Source organism: Apus apus, chromosome 5 (assembly GCF_020740795.1).
Source record: "Apus apus isolate bApuApu2 chromosome 5, bApuApu2.pri.cur, whole genome shotgun sequence".
Taxonomy (NCBI): domain Eukaryota; kingdom Metazoa; phylum Chordata; class Aves; order Apodiformes; family Apodidae; genus Apus; species Apus apus.
Window position 1 is genome coordinate 22,698,296 of NC_067286.1, and position 26,244 is coordinate 22,724,539.

At 46.5% G+C, this 26,244-nt stretch overlaps 1 protein-coding gene across 1 annotated transcript in view; it reads left to right on the forward strand.

The window, feature by feature from the left end:
- The first annotated feature begins 464 nt into the window (after positions 1–464).
- Positions 465–26,244, forward strand: part of HSD17B12 (hydroxysteroid 17-beta dehydrogenase 12) — a 94,658-nt gene continuing 68,878 nt past the window's right edge. The window contains 3 exon segments of the mRNA XM_051621100.1: positions 465–548; positions 550–710; positions 712–890. Coding sequence (XP_051477060.1) covers positions 465–548; positions 550–710; positions 712–890 — 424 coding nt within the window.

Genomic DNA, 26,244 nt, shown 5'->3' on the forward strand with positions numbered 1-26,244 from the left:
CGAGGGAACGTTTCTCCTCCACTTTTCCCACGTCCGGGATCCCAATCCATGGCTCGTGGGGCTGCGGGTGCGGGGACGTGTCTAACGGGCCAGCGAGTGGCCGCGGGGCAGAGCGCGGGGCAGGGAGGGCCTGTCAGACGGAACACGGTGCGTGAGGGCAGCGGGGCTGTGGTGCCGGGCCCCGCGCTCCCCGGGACGGGCTCTCCCCGGCGCCGGACCCGCAGCTCTCCCGCGGATGCCTCGGTGCCCCCGGTGCGGGGGGGGGGGGATGCGAGGGGGTGCGGGGGGGGGCACCGAGGGACAGCGTCGGGTGCGAGGCGGAGCCTGAGCATTTTATGAATGGGCCCATATGACGTCAGCGGGGGCGGGAAGAGAGACTCCGTGCCCCGCCAATCATGCGGCAGCCCCGGGCGGCGGGGCCAATCGGAGCACGGCCGCCGGGTGACGGCCATCGCCGCGGGCCAATGGCGGCCCGAGCGCTGTGCCGGCCACGTGGGGCGCAGGCCGCAAGTAGTACGGGGGCGTGTGGCCGCGCGCTGCCTGCCCCCGCCCCGCGGCGCGGCGGGAGGGCGGCGGGGCCGGGCCGGGCGGGGCCGCCCGCGTTGCCGGGTTACCCGCGGGCTGAGCGGCCCCGCAGCCAATGGCGGCGCAGCGGGGGCGGGCGCCGTGACGGCTGCGGGTCGGCGGTGGCCGGGAGGGCTCAGTCCGGCGCGGCCGCCCCTGCAGCATGGTGGCTGCCGCCGCGCTCCCGGCCGCCGGCCTCCTGTACTGGGTGGGCGCGCTGGGCGCGCTGTACGCGGCGGCGCTGGGCTCGTACCGCCTGCTGGCCGGGCTGCGTGTCTGGCTGCTGGGCAGCGCCGCCGCGGGGCCCGCGCTGGGCGCCTGGGCAGGTGAGTGCGCGTCCCGCCCGCGCCGGCCCGGCCGCCCCTCGGCCCCGGGGAGCGCGACGGGGCCTCGGCCTGGCGGGGGGGGTTGCGGTTAGTGGGGAGAGCGGGCGGACCCGCGGGGGGTGCGGGGCGGAGCGGCCGGGGGCGGCAGCGGGTCCCGGCGTGGGCGGGCTCGGTAGGGAGGGCGAGGAGCCGGCAGGTCCTCCGGGCGCGCCCCCGCGGAACCCGGGTCGGGCTCCCGGGGAAGTGGCGGAGCCGGAATGCGGCAGGCGGGGCGGCCGTGCGGGAAGCGCTGCCCGCTGGGAGCCCCGCGCGTCGGGCTGGGCGGCTTGTTCCAACTTCGGGGGGTCCGGGCTCCCCGGCGCCGTGCCCGCCCGCGGGGAGCGGCCCCGGCAGCCGCTCCAGCGCCGCCCCCGCGCCCGCCCCGCGCCGCCCCGCCCCGCGCGCCTCATCGCTGACGTCACGCGCTCCGGTCCCCGCCGCCCCCGGAGGAGCCGGCGCTGCCCCCGGCCCGGCCCGGCCCGGCGCGGCCCCGCGGGAGGGCGGTGCGGCCGGTGCGGGGCAGCCCCGGCCGGAGCGCGGCGCCAGGCGCTGAGCGGCCGGAGGAGCGCAGGGCGGGCGCGCAGCGGCGCTGAGAGCGACCCGCCGAGAGCGGCTGCGGGAAACTTGTGCTCGCCTTCCCTCCTTCCCGCACACCCGAGTTCCGGCCGTGGCTGCCTGCAGCTGGGCGCCCTGCCGAAGGGGGCTGCGGCAGCAGTGGCCGCCCCCGGCGAAAGGGGTGACGGCCGCGGTGCCAGGAAAGAATGGGCACAGCATTTAAGTGGCATTCCAGAAATCCAGGAGCGCTGCGGAAGCGTGGCCGGGGATGTCAGCAGGGACCGTCGGGACAGCGCTGCGTGCGCTAACTTTGCTCACTTCTCTGATTTATCGTCACAGGAGCCGTGCTGGGGAAAGGGTGCTTCTTCCATCTTAGTCAGTGCTAGAGCGGCTTTCACGTAGTGGTGAGGAATTGGAAAGGACTTTTCTGCTAGCGTAACAGAGAAATCGGAGTGAATTTTCAAATCCGTTATTGTCAAAGGCAGAAGGAAGGGAAAGACCTGTGTCTCGTTGGGAATTGATAAGATGGGCCATAAAAATAACTGCAAACTGGAAGAGCTGATGGGATAACAGTTTAAAAGGCTGCAAATGATGTCTCCGTCTCTGAAGGGGAATCGGAGGACTTGAGGTGCTTAGACTCTGCAGTTGCTTCTGGGTGCCAGATCTGTAGGTACAGCAGCCCCACAACAAGCTGGTAGGTTGCAGGGCTAATGAGTGTGGTTCCCCATAACCTCTGCAAGGGCCAACACAGAACTTGCGTGCAAAGGCAATGGTTGGGTAATTGTCTGTGTGTGTGAGACACCAGAAAACCAGCAGTGCTGCTGGCAACGCACATAATCCCAGAGCGTGTCATGGGTCCTGCATGCACAGGCTTGAAATACACCAGCACAGCTTTGGACAAGTTAACAGCATTAAGGCCCATGACTTCCTTTCAGCTAGAGAAATGGTATGCCTGGTAAAGGCGTGGCTGGCACAGGATACCCAAAGCCTCTTTGACTTTCTGAGGTTGGTTTTGAATATATTGCTACATTATCAGTTGTCTGCTGACCTGTAGTGCATTGTCCACATCCTGGTGGTTACTTTAGCTTGTTCTGCATTGTTTCAAACATGGAAATTTACAGTGCTTGAACCAAATGCCAGCTTGTCAACTGGAATCACAACCAGTAGGCAACAGATCTTTCATCAGTCGCATCCTTGAGCATCCAGTGAACAGAGAACTGTGATGTCATTGTTCTGTACAAGTGCAGACAGCACCAGGTGGTTGTCTGTGGCCAATGGCTGCTCACAAAAATTACTCTTTCTCTTTGCCATGATTATGATCTTCAGGGCATGGAGGAAGAGGAGCACTGGCAGTACAGTTAAATTCCCAGTCTTTATTACTCCTGCTCCAAAGTGGGAGCATCAAGGTGGATGGAGAAGTAGGATGATGGTGCCTGCGAATTTGGACCTGTGCTGTCACTGTAGAAAGGCTCGTGGCCGTCATCAGCTAGCTGTTGTATGTTTCTTCGTGCTACTTCAGTTGGTGAGATGCTGCTTTATTGGGGCAGCTTCTGTTGTCACCAGCTGAAAGGAGGAGAGGTTTACTCAGTCGGAATAAGCACTGAAGTCAGTTGTGGCACCAGCAGTAGGCTGGAGGAACTGTTTTCTCTCCTACTGGAAAGGAGGATGAAGGCACAACTGCAGATCTGTTGGGTCACCTTGAGAAACAGCGACTTACTAAGTCATCTTGTGAGAAGAAGTGCATTTCCTCCTCTTGTTTTTTTTTTTAAAAACAATGGGTTTGAATCTGCTGTGGTTACTGTGACAGTGCATTCTTTCTGGTGCTCAACTAGGAAGTAGCTTCATAAAAACTGCAAAGCCCTTACAGACTTTTTGTAAGGGCTTCTTACTGCCCTTTAAACTCTATTGCAGGTCTGAAATTGAGTTGCCGATTCCTTTCCCTGTGTTCTTGTTGGGTTTTTGGTTGCTTGGGTGCAATTGTTTCTATCTATGCTCTGTCTATTTTGCTGGTATGTAGAAGAAGCTGATGTGAGGAGGAGGAACTATGTGAACTGGTAATGTACTCTGAGAAAAATAGGTTTGTGCAACTTTAAATTGTCACTGTTTTGACAAAAAGTTAATTTTTCTATGGTCACATGTTCTTGTGAAGGTTTGTGTGCAGCTTTTTGGGTTTTCTCTCTCTGTAACTCACATCTGGTTTTGTTTTGACTACTGTGGAATGATGGAGACTGGGTGGATGTTGTCTCAATGTGGGATTTCTGGGTGCATCTTGAGAGAGAATACAGCCCTAGGTCAACTGCCCTGTACCGTTAGTGTGCTTCATAAATTGGTAACAGAAGATAATAGCTTTCTTGCTTGGAAGAGAGTTTAGCTAAACAAACCACAGACACTTGACAGAAGCGGAGTGCTAAGGAGTCATTCTGAAATCATCAAGAATATAGCGAAGATGTGGCTGTTCCCTGCCTTCCTCCAGATCTGTTGGCAAGCCTGGTAGTTGTGATCCATAATGGTATTGCCTTAGGTTGAAGTGTCCCATTGATGGTGGTGGTAGGCAGCCACCTCACTTCTCTGCCACTGACAGTTGGGTGTATTCTGGAGTGCAGTGTCTGGAGCAGGGAACTGTCTGCTAGTGTCATAGCTCCTGCTTGGAGAGTTGCCGTATCTCCTGTTTTAGGAACCTGTCTCTTTTTCTGGAGAAGGTGATTTTTTTTTTTTTTTTCCTCTTCCTTTCAGTAACTTGGTGAAATTAAGTAAAAATTTAGTAATTTAGTAATTAATTAATTAATTAATTTAGTAATTAAGTAAAAATTTAGTAATTTAGTCTGGGAGGGACCTCAGGAGGCCTGAAGTCCAGTCTCCTCCTCAGATTAGGGTCAGCTGTGAAATCAGACCAGTTCAGTATTTGCAAACAAACAATTGTGTATATTCAAGATACACCAGCACTACAGTGTGGAGTGACCTGATGCTCTAAAACTTGTAACATCCTGGTTATGTCAGATACTTACACTTTTCTTTCTTTTTTCCTGGCACAAAATTGCAAATATTTTAATGAGATTTTTTTTTTCTTTTTCTCAATTTGCTGTAACTGAAGTGATGTGTTAACTTGATGCAAAGTTTATGTTGATTGTAATTGGCCATATTACACTCCCAAGAAAAGTCCTGTTGTATTTCAAGCTTCACAGTGGCTTAGAAAAGTGTCCACTTCTTCCCCCAGTGCCTTTGATACAAACATAGTTGAGTAATCACACATTTAGTGATTACAAAATGTCTGATAGTGATGGTGCTTTCTCATGTGGTGAATACAGCTGTACAGTTGTATTGGGGCCAACAAATGTTTGTGAAGATGAGCTTGCCTTAATTAAGCTTCTTGGAGTTTATTCACTAGCATGCAAAAGGAACTAAATGTGGGTAATTTGCTCTAGATTTCTTAAAAAAGAATCTGTAAGAGGTCATTAATCAGGATGGTGCTTTCAACTGCCTCTAACTTTCTGTAATTTGGTTTTAGACAAAACCCCTTATTCAGTCTTAAGCCATTATTTTCCTCTGTAAATGTTTAACAATAAGTTCTTTCATCAGCAGCAGCAAAGCTGGGTGAACGCTCTCTGCCTGTTCTTGTTGACTTCTTTTGCTTAGTATGGGCTACATTTGACTGAGCATAGTCCATCATCTAAAAATAGGAATTTGTAAGCCAGAGCCACTAAGGCACAAAAGATATATGTAACTGGGTACATAAGCAGTGGAGTAGATACTTATTGGTCTCTTTATGGTCAGGTCTTTTAAAAACTTAAGAATATGCAGGGTGATTCCCAAACTCTGACTGACTAGGAAGTTGGGGTACTAACAAACTCTATATCAGACCATAACCATATGCTTTATTAGTTTAATAAGAGGTGATGCTTCTATGAAGAGGGAGATGTGACAAGTTGGATTTTGTGCTTGTAAATGGTTTGAGTTAGTTTGCACCTCTAAAATTGTTTCCTGTGGCCTCTGCAAACAGCATCTTATAAAACAGACCCTGACCCTTATGAAGTTCTTGGGACAACCTTAATGAAGCAAGTCATATGATTAATGATTTTAATGGCAATTTAAGAATTCCATACAAAGGACATTGACTTTAGAGTTGACCAGGTGGTAACTTGTTGATAAATTTGAGTGGCTTTCACAAGCAATGTAATTTTTCAAGCTTCTCAGCGTCATGTAAAAGTTTTTACCTGGAGGAGCTTTTTATTTTCTGCAGACAAGTTTTGATCTTTGTTGCACAAATAAGTCCAATCTTGCTTTGCAGGTGTTTGGCAATGAGAGTTGGCAGACCATGGTGCAAATCACTGTTGCAGATAGCAACAGCCAACCTAGTGCCATGTGTGGTGAGGGTTTAGGTAGTGGGGGAAACTAAGGGAGTTTCAGCCTCTCTTAGCACTGCTGTCTCTGAGGGATGTGAGATAGAGGCTCCACTCTTTTTTCCCTGCACCTGATATGGGGAGAACTTTGGTTATCTTTTTGTCTTTAGCAGAACCACTTATTCAGGGATTTATCATCTGCAGCACTTCAGATCTGTGATGAGGGTTTTCTGGACTTGTTCTCAATTCTGGGCACTATACAAGCATTTCTAGCCTTGTAGGAAATACAGCATGGCACTGTTGGCCCAAAAAGTGGCCTTAAGAACCTCTGAAAATACGCCAGCTTGCTTATAACTCTTGAGTATGACAGCTGAAGTCAAACTTGCAGCCTGAACTTGGTGCATGTATTGTCTTCTTGTGTGGGTATTTGCAAAGTGCTTCTGCAGGGTTACTGCACTGAAATGTGGCTCTGGGAATGATCTGGTGGAGGTGTCCTAATCCTGTCTGAACTTCCCAGAAGCGCTGTGGTCCAGTGTGTATGGCTTTTTCTTAGCCTGTTTACCATGTAACCTTTCCCAGTATCCATCCAAAGTCTTCTCTGATAAAAACAATTAGCTGTCTTACTCTACTCATCAGTTCTACTCATAGCTTGTGATTTAGAAGACTTCTGTCGGTGTTTCCCTCCAGCCTACTCTTGTTGGATGAAAGAAGTCTTACCCTTACAGAGCAACCCAGGAGAGGTGGGATCTCTGACCCTTTTGCTCTAGACTCAGCAGTTCACACTGTGTGGTACTTTAGAGGGCTTCAACTCCTTTTGAGACCTTGCAGGTCTTAGTGAGACATAGGTTCTCTGCTATCTTTTTACGTAGACTACTTCTACTAACATTTCCTAAGATCAGTTTTGCTTCTATGGACAATATAAAGGAGTGAAACATACTCTACTATGCTTTATAAAATTTAGCTATCTTTCTCTGCTTTATTGCTTCTTTGGGTGTTTTGCTTTGAATATTATGTTGCTGATAATTTAAAACCTATGCTTAATAGGATTGCTCAATGCTTGTTGGATTAAGTGCTCCTCCTTGCCCTCTCTGGTTAGAAGAGGGCAGGGACAGCAAATGCCAAGAATCCATAGTCACATCTCCAGCTCTGCTGTGTCCCTGCTGATGGACTTCATTACTTCAATTTTGGCTTGTGTCAGCACCTTTTGAGACCAAATGTATACATGCAGGCACCACCAACCTCAGCGTCAACCAGGCTCATTATCTCCAGCTCTAGGGTTTGTTTCACAGAATCACAGAATCAATGTGGTTGAAAGAGATGTTGGAGATCATGAAGTAATTTGATTTAACCCAAGTCCTTTAAGTCATTAACCTAACTCTACTGAGTCCAGTGCTAAACTGTATTCCAAAGCACCACATCTACTCATCTTTTAAACACCTCCAGGGATGGTGATTCAACCACCTCCCTGGGCAGCAGGGTTTAAATAACCATTTCAGTGAAGGATTTTCTTCTAATACCTAATCTAAACTTCCCCTGGTGCACCTTGAGGCCAGGTCCCTCTGTAGAGCGTCCCTACCCTCAGGCAGATCAACACTCCCTCCCAACTTGGTGTCATCTGCAAACTTACTTGGTCCCGTTGTCCAGATCACTGATAAAGATACTAAAGAGAACTGGCCTCAACACTGAGTCTTGGGAAACTTGTGACCAAATCAACAGCTGGATTTAACTCCATTTACCACAACTCTTTGGACCAGGCAGTGTTTTATCCAGCAAAGAGTACACTAGTCTAGGCAGCTTGCATGTGAATGCTTCCATTCTCCTGGTTTTTTTTGGGAGATGCTTTTCATTTTTCAAGTTAAAGTCTGGGTGGAAATTTTCAGTAACACAGAACTAACGCTACTGGGGAACTTGAATCAGAATATGAACAGGCTTTGCCATGTTTAACTGCAGGAACAGAGATGCAAGGGAAGGAGAGTTAAATGCTCCCCCCCCAAAAAAGCTAATGGTGAGTGGAGGACAGATGCTGTTTGTATTAGGGTGAAAGCAATGCCTACCTCTGGTAAACAGCCTGAGAAGGAAATGCTTGAAAATCTATTAGCATGGAGGAAGAATATCAGTGTTATTCTATGCTGGCTCCTTCTCTCAACTTTCCGTGTATTTTAAATTAGGAATACTTGTAATGGAAACAGGTTACTTAAAACTAGGGAATTTTATGCAAGGATGTAATCTCCAGTAGTATCTTGCTCCAGTTTCTTTATATTGCTTTTTTGGCCACTGTACTACCTTTCCTGTTGGGCAGGTTATGTGTGAAGCTTCTGGTGAAAGCAAGGAAAGGCCTTGTGTAGGAGTGAGGAGCATGGAAATGTCTCCAGCAAAGAAATCCAGCTGGAACTGTGCCAGGTGCGAGAGCCAGTAGGATAAATGCACTCCTGTGTAAGGAATGAGTGAGCTAGCAGGAGGGTTGGGACAATAATGGCTGCTACAAAACAGATGATAGTAAGAATTTTTTTTTTTCCTAATTATTCTAACAGAAATGTGAAATGTGATTATTTGGGCTTGTATATGAACACACGTGGGTAAACAGCACAGCTAGTGGGTAAAATATCTCGTGTTGGGCTTGCATGGTTTAATAATTTGCCTGATTAAATCTAGGGTTGCTGCTTGTAACTTCAGATTACTTCTGTTGCTCACTTATTGATAGGCTTCAGGAAATCTAGATTCCTAAAGTAAAGCAAAACACTTTTCAGACTGAGTACATTAATATCTGAAAATGCTAGAATCAGGGCTATTTGACTTCCTTTCCCTGTAGTGCATTCAATTGCTCAAGGATTGTACATTAAATCTGTTATTTTTGACTCCTGATTATTTAACCTTAATATAGTTAAGGTTAATTTTTTTTCTAAATCTGTGCAACTTCCTAGAATCCTGGAGTTGAAGTCTAAAGCAGTGCACCATCACCCACTGGGTGAGTTGTTAACAGAGCTGAAATCCTGATCCACAATATAAACTTCTCCAGCTGACAGTGGAAAAGAGCTATATGCAGAATCTCCTATTGAGCTTTTAGTTCACCCCCCTGCCCTCAGCAACAGATGGTGACACCTGAAATCCTGGGCTTTGGTTGTAGGTTTTGAAAGAAACTGACAGTGTAGCAGTTCTTAACCGGAGGTGACATGTCTGGAAACTGAACCTTAGGGGAAAACGGTGCCTGTCCCTTTGTTCTTTGTACTTCTTTTCCCATTTTTATGTCACCCTCCCTGCTTCTTTCTCTCCTCAGGGTTTGTTCTTGTGTTTCTTTCATGACCAAGTTGCTTGTCCCAAAGGTAGGCAGCTGTGTGATTCAGTTTGAGGCATGGTCTGCAGTAATTACTGCAGTAATTGCTGTTTAACTGACTGGGCAGAATTTGGTTTTGGTTCCTTGAGGTTTGTGGGGGTTTTTTCTTCTGTTTTTTTCTACCACCTTCCTATTTTCTTAAGTAATCATGAGCCGCAGTGTCATAGGAGGGTGTACTACATCAGCCATGCCAGTACCCAAGGGACAGCTGCACTTCCACTTCTTGAGCATCTCTATACTTACTGGACAAGGAAGAGCAGGGGTGAGTAGCTCAGCTCTAGGGATGTTAGTAACAAAGACTTTCCAGAGGATTTTCATGTGTATTAGAAAACTACAACTGAAGCAGAAATGGAGAAAAGCTGTAATGAGAGAAGGGGAGTGGGAGGTGTGGGATAAGCTCAGTGGAGAAAAGGTTTCTGTTGTTGAGAGGAAGAAACTGTTTTGCAGAGACAGGAGAGTCTTTAGTCCCTGCTTCTAGATGCAGAGGTTTTTGGAAGTGTGCAAGGCTGTTTGTAGGTATGGAAAGCAGAAGGCAGAGAATTAACCACAGCATGGCTGGTGCAACCCAACCAACATTTGCTTATGCTTGAATGCTGTTGTCCATGCTCTACTTCACCACTCGTTCCTTGTTCCAACAAGTTCAAGTTTCACATTCCTTGTCTGTTTCCAACCAATCTATTCCTCCAAAACTCTTCCTTTGTACCTCCTCTCAAGCCTCTGGTTGACATGTTTCTCATGGGCTTCAGCATCTCTGCTTCCTTCCTCAGGATTCTTATCCTGCTGGCAAAGACTTTTGATCTATAAACTTGTTATTCACTAGTAGTTTTCAAATAGTTTTCTTGACAAAGTGTGTATGCCCAGTATTCTTGGTGTCTGACTCCCATCTGCCACAGGAGCTTTGCACCTCCAGGGTGTGACTGAGTAGAGGTGATTCAGCATGGCTCACAAGTCAAATCTCTTAACAGGAGGGAGAAGCAACAACCAGGAGAATGAAGGACAGTAAGGGATTGCTGCACTGCTGGAAGAAGCTGCTGCTCTGTCTGTAGTTGAACACGGGATTAGAGTTAGGGTGTCTTACTGTTTGTTGCTGCCCTCAGATGTCTTCCACATCCAACCTAGTGTTTTTCTGGCATGGCAGAAAGGGATGTGTGTTCTGATCAACTTACATTTGTGCTTAAAGGCAAGTTATCTGTCCTAATACAAACTCTTCACCTCAGTCTCTTTGTCCTGGTAGTTCCAATTCTGTCTTTATATTTATGTAGAAACTTTTGGGTCTCTGCAGCTTTGTGTTGTTTCCTAGATTCTGATCTGAGATCCTCCATTTGCTGGACTGGTTCTTCACCTTTGCTATTTTTTGCCAATTCTAGTTGGGGTCTGGGTGTTGACTCTGACCTCCAGGGCCTCCATGCATGTTCCTTTGCACTGGGATCAGTTAACTGCCTCTCTCAAGTGATGTCAGTTTATAAATGAATTATCACCAGTCACAAGAAGACTAAGTGCATGGTTTTACATCATGGCTTTTCAATTTAATTGTTTGGTGTGCAGAGAGAAGAAGGTAGATGGAGAGTTCTGCTTTTCTCCTCCTTCCGTTGGTACTGGTGTTTGTCTTGCACCGTGGTGATCTGGTTAAGGAGTTTGCCCTCAGAAGATTGATTGCTTTTGGCTATTTGTGCTCCTTAGACTGTTTTGCATTGGGTCAAATAAATTCCAGTGCAATAGAAGGGAAACTCGGCAATATCATGAAATGGTATGTTGAGGATACAGTTAAGCCCAGTGGTCAGCTAGAGTTGCTCCAAGACCAGACTGCTGACAAAAGAATTGCTTCTGCTCTGGTCACTGGCTGTGAACTCTCACCACCTCCCTTACATTGCCTCTGGCCAGTGCATGAGTTCTGCACGCTAGCACGGCTGACAGCTAGCTCTGCAAGAAGGACCAGCTGTGAGCTTAGCTGGACCCAGCTTGCTGATCTGCCTGAAAACCAATTGGTGAACAGATGCTGGGGAAGCAGGTAGGAATGAATGGCTGGGAGACATCCTGCAGCTACGCTGGTTAAAACTGCACCTGAAACTGCAGGAGGAAACTGTTCTCACTTCTGTTGCTTGGCCTCGTCTTGCTCAGCTATTCCAAAGTCTTGTTTTGGGTGTTTCCATGTGGGTCAAGGTGGGTGACGTGCACACAGTCCTCTTGTGCCTGTGTTGAGAGGCTTGCTTATAGGTGGCAGAGTACAGTTCTGGAGCTCCTTGCTAACAAGTTCTAACAAGTTCCTTTCCTTTACAAAGGCTAGAGTAATGGTCTTATATTGATTTGCTAGTTATGGAGTTAATTTTAAGAAAACTTGGAGCCACTCCTCACACAGTAGTTTTAGCACTCTGATCTTTCTGTGGGGACTTAGGCACAGATTAGTTGTATTTGGTTATATTTAAAATTAATTTTAGGAACAGAAATATTAATGTTTTACAGCATTTGGAAATGTGGGGGGTGGGATTGGAAATCTTAATCCAAAAGTAATTTTCTCTAAACTTTCTTGGCTTACAAAGAAAGAGGAAGATTTTCAAGCTACCAGCTATGCAGAATTGTGGTAGGATCATACCCCAGCTGGATTCCTTCTCCACTGTCGCTGGCTGTGGTTAAAATGGAAGTGTAGAAGTTCTGGTATGAAACATTGCATTGCCAACACATACAAATAATGTATTTCTTCAGAGAAATGTTAGTGTGATATAGCAGCATAGACTACCTTGTTTCCGTCACTGTTAGTAAGCTTTGGATTGAAACCATGTCTTTCATAAACTAATCTGGAATTTGGTTATTTTTTTCCCCCTCAAACTTACTGTCAGCACAAATTCTGCACATTCACAGGAAGTAGATCTGAGTAAGAATATATCTGATAAGTGCATGTTATTTTAAAACAGTCTTTTCTGTAGAAGCTGACTTATATTTGTATGTTTGAAGGCTTACTTTTGAGGGAGTTAGTATGGCATGCATCTAAGCAAGGGATGCTGATCATAACTTTTTAATTCTCAGTCCTGTTCTGCATTATAGTCTTAATAGCAGTAGAAATTATTTCCTGTAGTCTGAAGTTTTGCCTTTATTCCTAAATCTTGGAGCAGCAATATGGGCATTTGGGTTTTTTTTCTTTAAGGTGTCTTAATGCAAGCTACTTCCACAGTGGCTGTTTTTAGCATGAATGCTGTTCCTAAATTCAGTGGTGCATTAGTTGGCAGGTGGGGTGGGCTGCTTTGCCTCTAACAATGACCTGACCAGACTCTGCTGTGCCCCTGGTGGCCCATAATCAGAGTGCTGATGTTCATGTACATGACCTGTTGCTTTTGGGACAGCAGTGTTTTGGTGAGATGGCATTTGGCTATCAGACCATGCTGTAGGAAAGGTTTGTGGGGCCCAAAGGAGGGCACCAGAAAGCAGAACTGCTGGAATGGTTCTCACTGGCAGTGGGGGAGCTTTGTGCTCTTTTGAGGGCTGGGTTTGTTAAGAGACTAGCAGGACCTGGGGATAATAAATCTGTTCTGGCAGGCTGGTTCTGGCCGGTGGACTAAAGGTACCAAGATCAGTCTATGCCGAGGTGGTAAGAGGTGGTACCTCCTTTGCTCTTCCTAACGTCTCACGTAGAAAGGATGGTTTTCTCTTTGATCAGGAAGAGTAGTCTAATAACAATCCTCCAGTCCCACTGTGAGAGGAGTGGCAGGAGCACTACTGGAAACCTTTTCTGTTTGTTCCTGTAGAAGAAGCTGTAAATCTTTCTAAATCAAAAAGTCCTTGAGAAGTTTGGGTAGGAAAGCTGCAAAGATAGGATGCCAAAAAGGGGGGACAACAGCAAATATAAATGAGGGATGGGGCAGGAGGTTCATAAAGTCAAACAGGGAGCCAGAGGGGTGCAACCTATTGTGGGTGCTGCTTCCCAGAGCATCCAGGCAGTTGGTGGATGCTGCTCTTCCTTTATAACATTACATGTGTGGACAGAGGCTGTTGCTGGAAGTTCCTCCGAGCTTCCTTTTTTCTGAGCCTTGGCTGGTCAGCTTGCTTGAGGTGAGCTGAAGTCATGTCACCATTCACTTCAGTGAAGGAGCTAGCAGAGATGTCAGGAGGAGGTTGTGGTTGATCTTGATGGGAGAGTGCAACGTTTTTGTGCATCTGTAGAAGTCTCCACCTCGCCAAGAGCAGGGTTCGTGTTGCTGACGTGCTCTGTCCGTGCTCCCTGATGGAGCCAGGGCTCGGCCGGATCCGAACGGCGGGCGGAGCGCAGGGCTGGCCCCGAGGCCCTCTGCTCTGCCGGGGCTGCGTGCCTTGGCTGCGGGGCCGGGGGCACGCACCGCGTCAACGCTGAGAGCTGCGCTGGATCCTGTGAAAGCAGCTGCGGAGATCGCTGGGGCTGGATGCCCAGGTGCAGGAAACGCTGCCTTGTGTCCCGTTTTCTGCCTGTGGCTGCGGGGAAAGCAGCAGCAGTCCTGGGCTGGCCCTGCGGGGGGCCAGGCTGTGCGCCAGTGCCAGCTGCTGGCTTGGAGGGGGCGCCAGCACCTCGGTCATGGGCGTTTTCAGTGTCAGCCCCGTGTGCGTGCCGCGACTCCCGCACACTGGGGTGAAAGCACAGGCACCAAAGGTGCTCCTCGTACTGCTGGGCCCTGGGCCTCGTGTGAGGCTGACTGGGGTGTGGAGCTGCTGCTTGCCGGTAGCTGCCCCTTTCCCCGCCGGGCACACCTGCTCCCCAGCTGCCGCCGCCGCGGGGCAGGGCCCGGGGCGCGGGGAAATGGCGGCGCGGCCGCGGCCCCGCGGGCTGCCTGGCCGGGCCGCCCCCGCCGCAGCGCCCCCTGCCGGCCCCGCCCGGCGGGCGCCCTGGGCCGGAGCCGGGGCCGCCGTCCCGCGGCGCCTCCCGGCGGCTCGCCCGGGAGCGGGCTCCGGTGAGCGGCGGGGGAAGCCCCCCTCGCTGCCGGCTGATCCGCTTCCCGCGGGCGCGGCGGGTGAAGGCAGCTCCCGCCCCCGCCAGGGGTTAACGCCCCCTCACCTCAGCCGCCCCGGCCGCGCGGGGAGGGAAGAGGAGGAGGACGAAGAGGAGCCGTCACTGCGGCGGCTCCCGCGCCCGTTACCTAACCGGTGACATAACGCGCTCCCTCCGCTCCGCTTACGAAACGCTGGGAGCGAGCAGGACCCTGCCGGGAGGTGCCGGAGCCGTACTGAGCCCGGCTGGGGCGCCGCTGGCTTCTCCCTCCCGGGTTCCCGTTATTCCCGGGGGCGTGGGGTGTCCTCGGCCCACCCCGTCCATCAGCCGGGGCCGGCGGGGCTCTCCTCCCGCAGCGCTCTTAGCGGTTCGCGGGGTGACGGCCGCTGTGCCCCCGGGGGCCGCCGCTCACCGCCCGGCCCCGCAGCCCGCGCCGTGCCTGGACGTGACCGAGCTCCGGGCGCCGGGATCTGCCGCGGCCGCCCGGCCCGGCCCGGCCCGGCCCGAGGGGACACCGGCTGTTCCCCCCCCGCAGCCCGCGGCAGCTCCTCCGGGCCCCGCGCTGCCCCTGCCTCCCTGCGCTGCCGCGGAGAAGGAGGTGCCTCCCACCAGTGTGGCTGAAATAGTCACCCAGGCTTGAGGAGAGAGCCTCGTTTCCGTAGGGAAACGTGGGGAGTTCTCCACCGAGGGAAGTACTGCAAGTTTTCAAGGGCTCGGAGCGAAATATAGAAGGCATCAGTGGCCGTTTCTTTATTTAGAAACGGGAAGGGAAAGTCAGTGTTGCCCGAGCTTTTCCTTCTATCTAGTGCAAACACGTATGGCAAAACAGTGATGATACAATAATTAAAGATTTCTGAAGTGCTTTAACATAAGAGTCTCCCTAATGCTTGATGGTAATTTCTTGAGGGCATTTCTCACGAGACAGCTGTAACCTTCCACATTGATTAACATGGGTGTGTTAACGTCGTTCACACACACACACCCCCCCATGGGTAGAAATACTCAATTAAAGCAAATGTAATTAGGAGCATAGGGTGGAAAGGACCTCTGTGGAACAACAATCACCAAATATTCTCATTTTAGTTGAATATATTTTAGGGCCAAAAATGCAGAGTAAGCTTCGGATTTGATCGGTTTCTAGCACAGCATTCTTTTCTTTCAGCTCTAAGCGAGCCTCTTTTATGAATGGTAGGTTTTGCTCAATTGAAGACTCGGTCTGTTCTCTGTGTCGGCTTAAAGTCTGTGGGCTAGAGGGTGCTGCTGAACACCTAAGTAATCTCCCTGACAATGCGGAGAAGAGACTTTTGAAACAGGTGTGTTTGAGCTTGTTTAAGCTTCTATCGAAGAGCTGCAGTGCACAAAAGCAAGATAATCAGATGGCTTCCAATTTAAGCAAGATTGCACTTGGATATTGGTTTCTAGTACAGAGGCCAGAATGTAAAATAAAGACTTGAAACAAAATCTTGCAGAACACCTCACACTCCTTGTAGGCAGAGTATGTTTTGAAGATAATTTTAATAGCTTTTCAGCAACTTTAGACTTTTAGTATGAACCATCTGTTTGAATACATTGCTCCTCATCATAATTAGGCAACTTCCAAAGACTAGACATGTAAGTTCTTCTTGTGCTACTTCTCTAAATTTTTAAGAGTTGCCTTTATAATATCTCAGCAGCTGAATAAAGGCTTGCCAGCTACGTCAGCTTTTATCTGTGCTTGTCTTTGCAGCTTTATAACAGCATATTAGTTACTAAATACACTGCTAAAACCATCTTAGCTTCTTTTGCATTGTCAGAGACAATTTCCAGTATGACTGAGAGGGCTCTGCTTTTAACAGAAATAACAGTCTTATTTAGAGTGAGAGGTTATAAAAGGTTAAGAGCCATTCCTGGTGTAGCTTAAACATGCTCACCAGCTTCTTGTGGATCTTAGAGTGCATGCAATCATGCTTGAACCTGCAGGAGGGGACACCATGAGGGGTGTTTTCTCCTCAGAAGTGCTACTTTAGCAGTTGGTTTGAGCAAGATTGTACAGATATTTCATTTCGAACTAGTGAGGGAGAAAGGAAGAAGAGTCATATTTGATGTTGGCTTGTGTCTTGGGTAGCAACAGGCAGCCAGTTCACCTTTTTTGTGCTTGGGAACTGAAGATTTGGAAGTCCTGAAATTTTGGACCTCTCAATTTAATGGAAATGAAAGCATAACCTTCTACTAGAAGATACAATAATATCTCTAAACAAGAAGATACCGCTTTTTACTGAATGTGTACTGCTTTAAGGTGCCATCTAGGCTAATGAGTGTTCTAAATGCTTCAATTTTATTACCTCATTTAAATGCTGGAGACATTCACCTGTAGTGATCACATTAGTTTCAGTCCACATTTACCCTAGACAAGCTGTACACAGATATAATGAGGATATGATAGATTCACCCACTCAAAGTTGTGAATGTCCTGTAGTCCCATAGTTCTGCAGACTCAAGTGAGGAGCAGTGGGCTGGGTAAATAGGAGCAGCTCTTTCAGGCTCTCATGACACCAATGAGTATTTCTAGTCTCTACACAACACATCTTAGGTTGCTACTGTGCTCTTCCTTAGTCTCTGTAAAGGAGCTGGCTATGGGAACTGGCCCAGTCTCCTGGCTTGTCATTCCTGTGGTGCTGGAGTGAAGCAGACATATGCTTGTATTCTTGCTTCCTGCTGCATATATGTCAAGGGGCCTGAGCTTGCTTTCTGTAGTTGTCATCCTCCTGCCACCTTCACAAGGTGTAAAATTTCCAGTATGATGCTCCTCATGCTACTGTTTTGGAGCTTCAGGTGAGGAAGTCTCTGTGCCTCAGTTTCCCTACTTCTGAGCACATTACATGGTTTGGGCATGAGTCTTGTTGCCACTTCATCTGTTCTGCAGACTCCGTATTTTCATACCTCTGTGTCCCTAAAGCAAATGCTAACTTCTCAGTGTACACCTTGTTTTATAATGTTGCTTCTAGCCAAAATGATTAAAATATTACTGCGTGTCTTCCTGCCTCAATTTCTGTTCTATTTCTGACTAGTCAGGATCTCTAAGAGTTTAATTCCCTGTTCTGTATATAGAGTCATAGTATCATAGAACTATTCAGGTTGGAAAAGACCCTTGGGATCACCAAGTCCAACCATCATTGCTACTCTACAAAGTTCTCCCCTAAACCATATCCACCAACACCACATCCAGATGACCCTTAAACACATCCAGGGATGGTGACTCAACCACCTCCCTGGGCTTCTGAGTGAAATCTCCAGGTCTCACTGCTTTGCAGCTGGATTCCTCTTTCCCCAGGTGGCCTGTGGATGTCACAAATTCTGCCTTCATTGGCTTCCCCATGCTTACATTGGAGAGAGAAGAAGTAAATGTGTGGGTGGTGGGGTGGCAGAACTTGACTGCTCCAAAGAAGTACTAAAGAGCAATGAAGCTTTTCTACTTCGGTCTTTCTGGTGTGGTACATGACATGATGGGGACTTGGAAAGAGGGGGAAGATCTTGGAAATATCTTAAAGCACATGCTTTTGCTGTGCTCAGATCCATGTTCACACCTGCTCTCTTGATCTGTAGGTACTGAGGTGTAAAACTTTAAACATTAACGCTGCTGTGGTTGCACAAACTGGCCTTTGAAAAAAGATGTGAATTGACTCATGCTCAAGTTATTTTTTGTTTTATGGCTGCTTAAAAAAAAAAAAAGCCTAAGCCTGGAACATAGTAAGGATATTGAAGTGGAGTTTAAATAGATTATGAGAGCAAAGGTTTGGAAATGGAAAACCAGCAAACCTCAAGCCAAATGTGAGTTGTTGTACATACATGATACATGGAGGGGAATTCCTCCTGAGCACTAAATGGTGGCTATGACTGATAAATGGATGGTCTGAAATAGTAGGTAACAGCTGCTACATAGGCCCTGTATGTGTTAAGCACAAGAATTGAACTCTCCTTGACAGCAGATTAGGCTCATGGATTTATTAATATATTGTGTCCGTGACCACACATTCAAATCAGTACATGTATTTTTTTTTATGGCTGTTGCATGTCTTGTGGAATTTTTATTTATAAAGGGGTTAGTGGAAAACTTAACTGTAAGCTTGAATCTAATACATGGAGGTCCACATGGCTATTGCAAAACCTAAAAGGTTCACAGACCCAAAGGGCTGAAAAATCCCTATTCTAATTAAAAATAATTTAAAAAGCCCTAGCATCTCTGGATCTCCTACTGGGTTTGGAATTTTTAGCTGTTGAAACAGCCACCTCACAGAAATGTGTCTTAACAGTTGTCAGTTATGCACAAGAACTTTCAAAAAGATCTCCAAGAATGGAAATAGCTTTGGGAAGGATTAGGTATTTTATTAGCTTTGTGGGCTTTTCAAAGTCTTCACAGAAATTCAGCAGGGAAACCAAGCAGCTTCATATTCCAATAGAAAATCAAGAGGTCAGAAAATCCCTGTATAGTGTTGTGTAATTTTCTTGTCATACACAGTGCAGGTCAGGTGTATTTGCTGATGGGTGTATATATACGCATTTTCTCTTCATGTGTGAAATCTGACTCTTGGAAGATAAAGCTTTAAAAAGGGTGATTTCCGAGGATGATAGACTAGTGCAGAGAATGGGAAGGTGACAATGCAGTTATTAAGTATCTTGTAACATGTTTTAATATAGCATAGGCTCTTAAATTAGAGGTTCTGGGAGAGCCCTTGCAGCTATTGCATCACTTGCTAAAAATAGCATCTTTACTGCATAAGGCAGCCTGTCTGCAGTGTGGATAGGCTTGAGAAATTAGTGCTTCTTGTGGGTGATGTTCAGTCATTTCTGCTTCTCAGTCAAGCAGGTTTTTAGTCTAAATTTTGAGGCAGAATGAAGTAAAAGGTTTTACTCTCTGTCTCTAGGTGTGGGATGGGTTTGAAAATAGTGTCCACAGTTCTGTCTGTAGCGTGATTCTAAAAATAAATGTTAAGCTTACTGAAATTACGATTGAAAGATGCTGATAAGTATGTTCTTACTGTAATTATCTGGGGAAGGAAAAAAATTTGCTTTGTGCAGCATGGGGTAGTCTACTATTCTCATAAATCACTTAAATTTTAGGAGTGATTTAAAAAAAAATTGCTGTTATGTAATGCAAGCAAAATAAAATGCTAATCTAAATTCACATTAAAAAAATCCACAAAACCCGAATCCCATTCCTTGAAAAGAAGAGATATGTTCTACAGTGGATTTTTTTACCTTTCTCTTATTCTGAAATCTTAGTCAAGATGTACCAGTGAGGAAGCATGTTTGTATTCCAGTGGTGTTGCTGAACCAGACAGGTCTGCAGCACAGCGTTTTATTTTTAGACTCTAGGTTGCCATTTTTATCTAGTAAAAAATATTCATCAGCGTCTGGGTGACAGGCCATCAGTTTTAAAAAAATGTGTCAGACCACTTTTTTTCTACCTCTCTTTCTCTCTTTCTCCTTTCATGTCCTGCTGTATACATTTCTTTTTTGGGGGAGAGGGGGAATGAGGGTGTGGATTTTAATTCATGCATTAGGATTTTCAATTCACAGTTCTTTAGCGTCACATCATTCATTCATCTTCAGTACTCGGCTGCTTGCACAGCTTTGCTTGTTGTCTGCAATGGGTGAACTGTTCTGGTGCATAAAGCTGGAGGCACAGGAAGGTGCCAAACAGGTTTGCTGCTGGGCTGCTGGCCTCGGCTGCCCTCATCTCTGCTCACCCCCAGAATACCCTGATGTGGCAGTGCTATTGAGAAATAGTTTCAGGGATGGTTTTTGGGTTAGTTGTCAGGTACAAAACTACTTCCTGGAGAAGCTATTGAAGATCTCTTTGCAATACAGTTATAGGTCAGCTGACTTCTTATAATAGAAGTGAGGAGATCTCTTCTGGACTGGGATATTGAGAAGTGGCTAATCCATGGCAGCAGGGGCTCCAAGCAAAGTGGTTTTAGGATGGTGAGGCAGTAACCCTCACTAGGTCTGAAACACAGCTTTCTCTTCATGACAGGAATGCCACATGTTACAGTTGCTTTCTAGGGTGCTGGACTTCTGAAACTCCATAGTGCAGTTGCCCTGTATATGTGTGGAGAGCCTGAGGCTTTCATAGAGTTAACTTCTTGAGTCTTTGAAGAGTCATTCAGGTTGGCAGGGAGGCTGGCATGGATTGCTGTCATCAGAGCAATTGGTGCTGCTGCTGGCCTCTTCCTTTTTCCCACTGCATGCAAACACATGGGGATCTTGCTGTAGCAGTTATAGGAGCTTGCTTTTGAGTGACTTCTAGCTGCTTTTGCTGGTGTTGGGGAAGAGTTGTTGCTTGTGAGAGGTGGCAACCAGCAGCTGCTTCTTGCTGGAGCTGAGTTAGCTCTTGGTCCAAGGGGAACCTGCCTTGGATGGTAATGTGTCACATCACGGTCTAGCTGCATGCTTAGGTTTTACCCAAATGATGGGAGACATAGCATCTCAAATTCTGAAACAGAATTGAGAGAAACAGGTGAAACTGGTGCAAATGCTTTATCTGTAGCTGAAGGTCTGATTTAACCATATCCTGATTTATTTATAATTTAAAAAAACTTTTGAAGTCTTGGGAGTGCTCGTGTTGAGCTTCTCATCAACCAGCATCCCCAAGTTCTTCTCAGAGCTGATTTCAATCCATTCTCCACCCGGCCTGTAACTGTGCTCGGGATTGCCCTGACCCATATGCAGGACCTTGCACTTGGCCTTGTTGAACTTAATGCAGTTTGCATGGGCCCACCTCTTGAGCCTGTCAAGGTCCCTCTGGATGGCCTCCCCTCCAGCATGTCAACCACACCACATGTATGGTGTTGTCATAACATTTGTTATATATAATGTCATTATAACATTCTTTCCTACAACTGGAACTTTTAAAATTTTGTAAGAGTTTGTTAAGAGTTTGTAAACCCTAGGAAAGTGGCCTTGTGAAAAAAGTACAATAGTAGGTGGTATTCCAGAAGAAATTAGGTAACCCATGTATTTCAGGTTTTTTACCTGTTTTGACTGGTGAGTTTCAAACCACGTTGCAAATAAGAGGCTAAGGTTTAGAGACTGGTTTACTGTCATGAAGGGTAATGTTATCCAGGTTTGATAAATCATAGAAGTGTTTTGGTTGGAGAAGACTTTTAAGATCATTGAGTCCAACCATTAACCCAGCACTTCCAAGTCCACCACTAAACTGTGTTCTTAAGCACCACATCTACACTTCTGGTAAATGCCTCCAGGCATGGTGATGTAGCTGCTTCCCTGGGCATCCTGTTTGTGTTTAATAACCTTTTCAGTGAACAAATTCTTCCTAATATCCAATCTAAACCTCCCCTGGCACAACCTGAGGCCGTTTCCTTTTGTCCTATCACTTGTGACTTGGGAGAAGAGACCAACCCCCACCTTGTTACAACCTCCTTTCAGGTAGTTCCAGAGAGCAATAAGGTCTCTCTTCAGCCTCCTTTTCTCCAGACTGAGCAACCCCAGTTCCCTCAGATACTCCTCCTAAGACTTGTTCTCCAGACCCTTCACCAGCTTCATTGCCTCCTCGTAGTGAGATGCCCAAAACTGAACACAGTACTTGAGGTGAGGCCTCACCAGTGCCAGGTACAGGGGCACAATCACTTCCCTACTCCTGTTGGCCACACAATTCCTGATACAAGCCAGGATGGTGTTGGCCTTCTTGACCACCTGGGCACACTGCTGGCTCATATTCAGCTGACTGTTAATGAACACCCCCTGGTCCTTTTCCTCTGGGCAGCTTTCCAGCCACTCTTTCCCAAATGTTGCAGGAGAAAGCAGGTAGGGCAGAAGTGTGCTAGTGACAGCATGAAGAAAGCAGAGGCCTGGCATGGCTGTTCTGAAGCAAGGTGAACAGGCTTGTCCACGCATGCACAGGTGCAGCCTCACATGTGCCTTCAGCAGGAAGGTACAGGGGTGGCCAAATTCATCCATGCAGACCTAGGTTATCTAGTAAGCCCTGTTCTGTCCAAAAAACATCAAGGAGTGCAGTGTGGGTATGTGGTTCCAACACAGCCAGCCTGCACCTGGCTGGGGTATTTTTTCCAATTTGGCAGCAAGTAGGGTGAACCCAGCCCAGCTCCCCACCTGGGACTGTTGTTGGCTGTTTGCTCTCCTTCCTGGGGGCTGTGCTGCCAGGAGGTTTCATCACTGGGTGAATGTGTGAGACCCAGTGCGTTCCTCTGCTCTCCAGGAGGCTGAAAGACTTCTATATGGAGGCACCCAGTAATTCTTTGGGAGATGACTTGGAACTGGATGGGCTCATGAGCTGAAAACTGGCAGATTGTTATGTGAGAATATATGTGACAGTATCTGTAGCTCCTTTCCTTCTCAGAGACCGTCCACCTGTATTTCCCAGAAAATGTTTTATCTTGGACACAGTGATCCTTGTCACAGACTTTGATGCTGCAAGTATTTATCTTTGGCACAAGGCAGGGTGCTGCTGAGGGTAGTGAAGAAATGCCTGAGCAGTTCTGTGACTTGGGGTTCACTGGAGCTGGAAGTTAAGAAGAAAAATAAGTTTTCTTAGTCTTTCTGTGCTTCCCACTTTGCCTATTTTTGGTATATTGTTGATGGATTGAAATTCTACTCTGTAACTTGCATTCAGAATGAAGATTTTAATTCTGGAGATGGGAAAGGAGCATGATTTTTCTAATAGATGGAATACATTTAGATAATTTTTGTATTTTAAATGTACTTAATTTTTAAATTAATTTGCTATCTGCAAATCTTTAGTCCAAAGAGATTCTGATATGGGTATATCCATTAAATGTACCTATTTAATAAATATATAAAATAACTTGAAAATCCACACCTTCAGTTTAAAGGAAAGAGAGCAAGTTAATAGAAGTGATCAGCATCGTTGCTTACAACATCAGGAGATGGTGGAGAAAGCACCAAATCTCTTAATTAGCAGATCAGTTTCAAAAAGAACAGGAGGAGGTGATGCTGTTCCCTGCAGGATGTGGTTCTATATTAGATACTAAAGGTTTACATGGATTAAAAAACTCTCAAAATATGGAAGATTTTCTCCTGTGAATTTGTCCAAAATCACCAGCTCTAGTCCCCCCCAACTGTGGATCTGTGAGCTGGAGACAGGAACAGTACCTTGGAGAGCTATCACAATGTGCTGGGCTGCTTCTTACATGCTTCCCTCAGTTCTTGTTACTGACCATTACCTGAGACCAGGTCTTGGGTTAGCTGGGTCTGTGTTCTGAGTTGGAAGGTTTAATCTTGTGATAAAACTGTTACACTATGGGAGAGCTTGTCTGCTATGTTTTTCCCCTCACTTCCAATCTAGATAGTTGGATATGTGCAAGTGGAGGGAACAGGTGAATGATGACAGGATGTTTTTATTAAGTTACAGGGCATTTTTTTTTCTCATGACCTGATGCTTTGAGGTGTGCAGTGTCCATACTGAATGATGGCTTATACATGAAATGTACTCAAACTTCCATTTAAAGATTTATTTAAGACAGTATAATTGTAAATAGTTAAGGGTCTACTCACAAAGCTGTGAAAGGTCAACTAATGTTTCAAGGTGTGGAGAAAAGGTTGTATTTAGCACTGCACTCTGGGTTCTCTTGGCACATACAAAAAATTGCAGAATTTTGTGCCCATAGTCTGATCTTAAAAAGCCATTACAAGGTGCTGTTTCTTCTTTTCATGCCTCAAATGTTTTTGGAGACTGGTATCCTCACTTTGAATGTGGAGGTGCTTAAGTAAGATTATTTGAGTTATTGCCAGCACAATAGGGGGTTCTGGAAGGATCCCCTTCTCAGTTCAGATAATCTTTATGAAACCAGAGTCTCTGTTCTGTTAGGACTCCTGTGCATGTGTCTCATCTCTAGCTGCAACTAGCCATTCTTTAACGAAGAGATGAGGGGGACACACTGAAAGTCAAAATGTGTGTTGAGATGAGGAGGGGAAAGAAGAACTTCTGTGTTGCCCCCTGGCAACCTGAGGAAGCCTAGAAACATATGATTAATGGAAAGTAAGAAAACAGCAAATTGCAGTCAGGCTGATTTTGTCTCATTTTCCTTCTGATGAATTAAATGAATATTAATGAACACATTCTTGCTGCAAGTTTGTAGGTCTGTTTACAGAGTCATGTCTGTCTTGTTCTGCACTGCACTACTGTCTTGCATCTCAGGGCTCCTCCAGCAGGTCAGGTTCCCTACCCTTAATTTGCTTCTCAGAGTCAGAAACAATTATTTTTTATTTGTCCTTTGAAATAAATATCCTAATTTCCAGTTTTATTTTCTTCCTTATGTTAACCTGAGCTTTTCCTTTTTCTGGTGGTTACACTCCATGAGCTTATGAAAGAGCTAACAAAACCCTTTTAAACTTAGGTTCCAAACCAGGTAATTCTTAATCATCTCAGCAGCCCCCCCCCCCCCTTTTTTTTTTTCCAGCTGTCTCCATTTAAGTTACTTAATGTATTATTGCTTTCTATGACTATGGGAAGCACCTCAGTGGATGTAATCAGGTTATATAAGCTGTCTTTATAGCTGCATCAGAATGGCGGTTTATAGACCATTTTATATTCAGCCACTGCACCCCAGATACCTTTATTCCATTGCTTACCATGGTCACCTCGACTCTAGGCAAAGTTAGTCTCCGGTGTGTGTCTTGACATCTGGTACTGCCATGTCAGTGTGTAATATCTGGCATCATGATGGTCTTGTTATTCTGGTCTATAAAACCGTCTAATTCTTTGTGGTGTGATGATGTGATCCTTTTCAGTAGCTACATTGTCTGTGGCGTTCATAAAGTATTTTGTTCTTTCCATGGTGTTCACCAGTAACAGTGCTGAGATCAGTCACTGAGGAGTGTAACTAGTAATTCGTTTTTATCCTGATGAATTTCTTTTTTGTTTGTTCTGAACTGTTGTAGAAGCCTCCCTAAGTAGCTTTTGATGATATCCTGAGATTCTTATATTTGGTCCCAGTCACCTTCACAGTCATAGTTTCTTATAGTCATCAAGGGGAGACCTTATAGTGACCTTCCAATACCTGAAAGGGGCCTGTAAAAGGCTAGGAAAGAGACCTGTTCACAAGAGCATGTAACAACAGGACAAGAGGTAATGGTTTCAAGCTACAGAAGGATAGATTTAGGTTGGACATTAGGAAAAAGTTCTTTAATATGAGGGTGGTGGATCAGTGGAACAGATTGCTTAGACAGGTGGAGGCCTCATCCCTGGAGACACTCAAGGTCAGGCTTGATGGGGCTCTGAGCAATCTGGTCTATTTGGAGTTGTCCCTGCTTTTTGTAGGGGGGGTTGGACTAGATGACCTTTATAGCTCATCTATCTGGGAACTTCCAAATGCAGGAGACAGGATGACTAAGTTCCCCCTCTCCTCTCAGACTCCTGTATCTGTAACACAGCAGCCCGTGACTAACAGGAGAAAAAGATCTCATGGCAAAGATTTGAGTGAGAGGGGTTAAAAGAAGGCCATCTTGGAACTGGGAGAGCTCACCTAGAGGCAGATGGAACTGATACTGCATAAGTGTTGGCTGTGACTTCCATGAACTCTTCTGTATGGTTTTCTTGTTGGTATTTCTTGCTTGCTTCTAGATCTCAAGTCTAAAAAAAAAATAATCTTGAGAGGGCACTGTCCAAAACCCTTTCTTGCTGTAGTTCTGGATGAAATGGGAACTTGTCAGTTCTGTGATATTTATAGCATATTTTTCTACCCATAATCCTAGCTCCTACACACAAGCTGTTACCAAGTGAGTGTTTGGTTCTGGGAATTGAACCTTTTTCTGTAACCTGTCTTTTCAAAGCCTGACCATTAGGTGTTAGCTCCTTTGTACAAAAAAACCCCAACCCTTTATACGAAAAAACAGAATTTCTAGGATTTCAGCTCAGGTACAGATGACCCATCTGATGAAGTTTCCTATTTCAGCAACTGAGAATAGAAGTGAAGTTTTTCTTATTCTTTGCAAAGATTTCTGGTTTTATTTCATAAAAATGCAGGGAGTTACTGCTGTCTTATTAACTTGCAGCCGGCATGTTTATCTTCTTTGTTCTTTGTTAAATATGAGCTGGCATGTGTTAGACTGCGTTAGCGTTCACTCTTTGGGACTTCAGTGGTTTCTAAATTTGGCATTGCTAAGCCA